At 42.4% G+C, this 5,000-nt stretch overlaps 1 protein-coding gene across 1 annotated transcript in view; it reads right to left on the bottom strand.

The window, feature by feature from the left end:
• Positions 1-4,191, bottom strand: part of ASGR1 (asialoglycoprotein receptor 1) — a 10,961-nt gene extending 6,770 nt beyond the window's left edge. The window contains exons 1-3 of the mRNA XM_029286738.1: positions 4,122-4,191; positions 1,159-1,284; positions 876-998 (exon numbers count right to left, since the gene is read on the bottom strand). Of these exons, the coding sequence (XP_029142571.1) occupies positions 876-998; positions 1,159-1,284; positions 4,122-4,191 (319 nt within the window). The remainder of the gene's footprint in view (positions 1-875; positions 999-1,158; positions 1,285-4,121) is intronic.
• Positions 4,192-5,000: the final 809 nt, after the last annotated feature.

Below are 5,000 nucleotides of genomic sequence, written 5' to 3'. Positions count from 1 at the left end.
CACCAGACGTTGTGGGTGCTCCATCACTGGAGGTTTTTAAGAAGAGACTGGACAGCCACTTGTCTGAAGTGGTCTAGGGTCTCCTGCCTGAGCAGGGGGTTAGACTAGATGACCTCCAAGGTCCCTTCCATCTCTATTCTATTCTGTTCTAATCTATTCTATTCTATTCTACATTTTATTATTCTATTCTATTATTCTATTCTATTCTATTCTATATTTTATTATTCTATTCTATTCTATATTTTATTATTCTGTTCTATTCTATTCTATTCTATTATTCTATTCTATTCTATATTTTATTATTCTATTCTATTCTATTCTAGTCTAATCTATTCTATTCTATTCTATTCTACATTTTATTATTCTATTCTATTCTATTATTCTATTCTATTCTATTCTATATTTTATTATTCTATTCTATTCTATATTTTATTATTCTGTTCTATTCTATTCTATTCTATTCTATTCTATTATTCTATTCTATTCTATTATTCTATTCTATTCTATAATCTGTTCTATTCTATTCTATTTTATTCTATTCTATATTTCTATTCTATTCTATTCTACATTTTATTATTCTATTCTATTCTATTATTCTATTCTATTCTATATTTTATTAATCTATTCTATTCTATATTTTATTATTCTGTTCTATTCTATTCTATTATTCTATTCTATTATTCTATTCTATTCTATTCTATTCTATAATCTGTTCTATTCTATTCTATATTTCTATTCTATTCTACATTTTATTATTCTATTCTATTCTATTCTGTTCTGTTCTGTTCTGTTCTGTTCTGTTCTATTCTATATTTTATTATTCTATTCTATTCTATTCTGATCTGCAATCAGAACCAGCCGAACTGAGTTTTCGCTTCTGCTCAAGTCTGCAAGGTTTATACCTTTATCCTGAAGATTCGTGAACTGCTTCCCAATTGTTTGATTGAAACTGTTGAGGCTGTCCTGGGTCTCCTTCAACTGTGCGTTGTAAAAATGTCCTGGGAGGCAATAAGGGGAAAAGAAAAATGGTTGAGGAAGAGAAGTGTCTCCTTTTGCCCCATCGGTGATCGCCTGGTGGTCACCCCTCCCCTCGGCTTTTGATGGGCTCAGACCCTGGGCCTAGGAGACCCTGTTTTCTGGCACTGTTGTATCACTCACCTTTGACTCCAAAGACCATGATGGTGATGGTGAGGATGAAGCTGAGTCCCAGCAGGATTAGAATCAGGCGCCGGCTAGGGAAGACACGTCGGACCCACGTCCGGCTTTGGGGGAGCTTTGGAGGAGCTAAGAAAAGAGGACCCAAACATTGGTTCTTTTCCCAAACCTTAATAATTAGGATTGTTTCTTTGCTGCAAGGAATATCTAAAGAAAACTTTAAATTGGGCGGACTTCAACTCCCAGAATTCCCCAGCCAGCCAGCCATGCTGACAGGGGAATTCTGGGAGTTGAAGTCCACACCACTTTAAATTGCCAAGATTGAGAAACCCTAGACCGGGGGTCTTCAAACTTGGCCCTTTGATGACTGGTGGACTTCCAACTCCCAGAATTCCTCAGCCAGACAATCATTTGTCTGAAATGGAATAGGGTTTCCTGCCTGAGCAGGGGGTTGGACTAGATGACCTCCAAGGTACAAAATGGTATAGGGTTTCCTGCCTGAGCAGGGGGTTGGACTAGATGACCTCCAAGGTACAAAATGGTATAGGGTTTCCTGCCTGAGCAGGGGGTTGGACTAGATGACCTCCAAGGTACAAAATGGTATAGGGTTTCCTGCCTGAGCAGGGGGTTGGACTAGATGACCTCCAAGGTCCGAAATGGTATAGGGTTTCCTGCCTGAGCAGGGGGCTGGACTAGATGACCTCCAGGGTCCAAAATGGTGAGAGTTTCCTGCCTGAGCAAGGGGTTGGACTAGATGACCTCCACGNTCCGAAATGGTATATGGTTTCCTGCCTGAGCAGGGGGTTGGACTAGATGACCTCCAAGGTCCGAAATGGTATAGGGTTTCCTGCCTGAGCAGGGGGTTGGACTAGATGACCTCCAAGGTCCGAAATGGTATAGGGTTTCCTGCCTGAGCAGGGGGTTGGACTAGATGACCTCCACGGTCCCAAATCGTATAGGGTTTCCTGCCTGAGCAGGGGGTTGGACTAGATGACCTCCAAGGTCCGAAATGGTATAGGGTTTCCTGCCTGAGCAGGGGGTTGGACTAGATGACCTCCACGGTCCCAAATCGTATAGGGTTTCCTGCCTGAGCAGGGGGTTGGACTAGATGACCTCCAAAGTCCCTTCCAACTTTATTATTATTATTATTATTATTATTATTATTATTATTATTATTATTATTATTATTATTATTATTCGCACAGTCAGCCAGATGTTCAGGCTGGATTTGGCATTTTTGTCTACCTATCGAGTCCTTCCCAAGGGCCTGGGATAGGCAGATGTGGATGTTGTTGTTGTTGTTGTTGTTGTTGTTGTTATTATTATTATTATTATTATTATTATTATTATTATTATTATTATTAAGTTCTATTGCTATTTCTCAAGCTTGGCCATTTTAAGTGGTCTGGACTTCAACTCCCAGAATTCCCCAGCCAGCGAGGCTATTTTAAAGGTGCTAACCTTGCGAAACCCTGGTGAATGTAGGAAGGAGGCAGGTCAGACAGAAGCAGGGCAGGTCACAGGGAAAAATAGCAACTGGAAGGACAGGAGTAGGAGAGGAATAGGAATTGGGGCAGAGTTTGCAGCTTATAAGGGAGAGGAAGCGTCTGAATGACGAAACTCCTAGTAACTCCAGATGTAGCCTATAATTAAACTTGTAGAAAGCTGCCTCTACATTTGTTCACCCTACTTACTAACTAGGGAGTCACTGCTTAGCCACAATTAACTGGACGGGCTCTTGTACTTTAATTAAGAGGCTTCCGCTCCTTCGCTTCTGTCCCTTTTCCAGCATCCTAATGAAGACACAATTTTTAATTCCTGCCAGGGCTTATAAGATTGGAAGCTGTTTTATGTTTATTTTAAAAAAAAATTCAGAGAAGAGCAACTAAGATGATCCAAGGCCTGGAGATTAAAACATATGAAAAACGGCTGCGGGACTTGGGTCTGGCTGGTCTAGAGAAAAGAAGAAATAGGGGAGACAGGATAGCTGTATTCTAGTACTTGAGGGGCTGCCCCAAAGAAGAGGGAGTCAAGCTATTCTCCAAAGCACCAGAGGGAAGAACGAGAAACAAGGGTTGGAAACTGATCAGAGAGAGAAGCAACCTGGAATTAAGGGGAAACTTCCTGACAGTGAGGACAATTAACCAGTGGAACAGCTTGCCACCAGAAATTGTGGGCGCTCCATCACTGGAGGTTTTCAAGAAGAGGCTAGACAGTCACTTGTCTGAGAAGGTGTAGGTTCTCCTGCTTGAGCAGGGGGCTGGACTAGAAGACCTCCAGGGTCCCTTCCAGCTTCTATTCTATTCTATTCTATTCTATTCTACTCTACTCTACTCTACTCTACTCTACTCTACTCTACTCTACTCTACTCTACTCTACTCTACTCTATTATTATTCTATTCTATTATTATTCTATTCTATTCTATTATTATTCTATTCTATTCTATTCTATTCTGTATTTTATTATTCTCTTCACTTCTCTTCTATTCTATTCTATTCTATTCTCTTTTTCCCTATTCTATTCTATTCTATTCTATTCTATTCTATTCTATTCTATTCTATTCTATTATTATTCTATTCTATTCTATTCTGTATTTTATTATTCTCTTCTCTTCTCTTCTATTCTATTCTATTCTCTTTTTTCCTATTCTATTCTATTCTATTCTATTCTATTCTATTCTATTCTATTCTATTCTATTCTATTCTTCTATTCTTCTATTCTATTATTCTATTATTCTATTATTCTATTATTCTATTTTCTATTCTATTCTATTCTATTCTATTCTATTCTATTCTTATCCTATTCTATTCTTACTCGTGACCTTTCCAGAATTGGGGAGGGGGGCAAAAATGGAGCCCCCCGCCCAAGGAAGAGCCACAGATGAAGGCTTGCAGGACATGGTTCGGGGGTGCGGGAAAGACCTGGGAGAATCTGGCAAGGCGAAGCCCATCGGAATGATGCTCACCTTTTATCCTGGGTGCGTCCTCGCTTTCGGGGTCAAAGGTCATGGCGAGATCCTGGTAATCTCGGATCATCTTGAGACCCTTCCCCAAACACCTGGAAACACAACAGCCGAGTCAGGGGACCACCCAGGCGCTGAGTTCACAGACCGTCCGTCCGTCCCCCTGGCGTTATTTTTCAGGAGCTGCTTTGGAACCCAGGACGCCTTGGAGCCCTCTGAGCTGGGATGCTCCCTCGCAGGGGCTTCTAGCACGGATGATGTTGCCTGGATGGGTCAGGAAATGTCTGCAAGAACACGACCAAGCTCAGAGAGCACCAAGGACCCCAGAGGAGTTCTCCTCCTCCTCCTCCTCCTCCTCCTCCTCCTCCTCCCCCCTAGCACTGATGATGTTCCCTAGTTGGGTCACAAAATGCCTGCAAGAAAAACATCCAGCTCAGAGAGCACCAAGGACCCCACAGTTCTCCTCCTCCCCTCCTCTTCTCCCCTCTTCCTCTTCTTCTTCCTCCTCCTCCTCCTCCTCCTCCTCCTCCTCCTCCTCCCCTGTAGCACTGATGATGTTCCCTACTTGGATCCTGAAAGGTCTGCAAGGAAACCACCTAGAACAGAGAGCACCAAGGACACCGGGGTCCTTCCTTCCTTCCTTCCTTCCTTCCTTCCTTCCTTCCTTCCTTCCTTCCTTCCTTCCTTCCTCCCCTCCTTCCTCCTCCTCCTCCTCCTCCTCCTCTTCCTCTTCCTCCTCCTCCCTTCTAGCACTGATGATGTTCCCTAGTTGGGTCATGAAACGTCTGCAAGGAAACCACCAAGCTCAGAGAGCACCAAGGACCCCACAGTCCTCCTTCCTTCCTTCCTTCCTTCCTTCCTTCCTTCCTTCCTTCCTTCCTT

This window comes from Protobothrops mucrosquamatus, unplaced genomic scaffold (assembly GCF_001527695.2).
Source record: "Protobothrops mucrosquamatus isolate PMUCROS unplaced genomic scaffold, P.Mucros_1.0 scaffold4779, whole genome shotgun sequence".
NCBI lineage: Eukaryota > Metazoa > Chordata > Lepidosauria > Squamata > Viperidae > Protobothrops > Protobothrops mucrosquamatus.
This window is presented reverse-complemented; position numbering and strand designations above follow the sequence as displayed.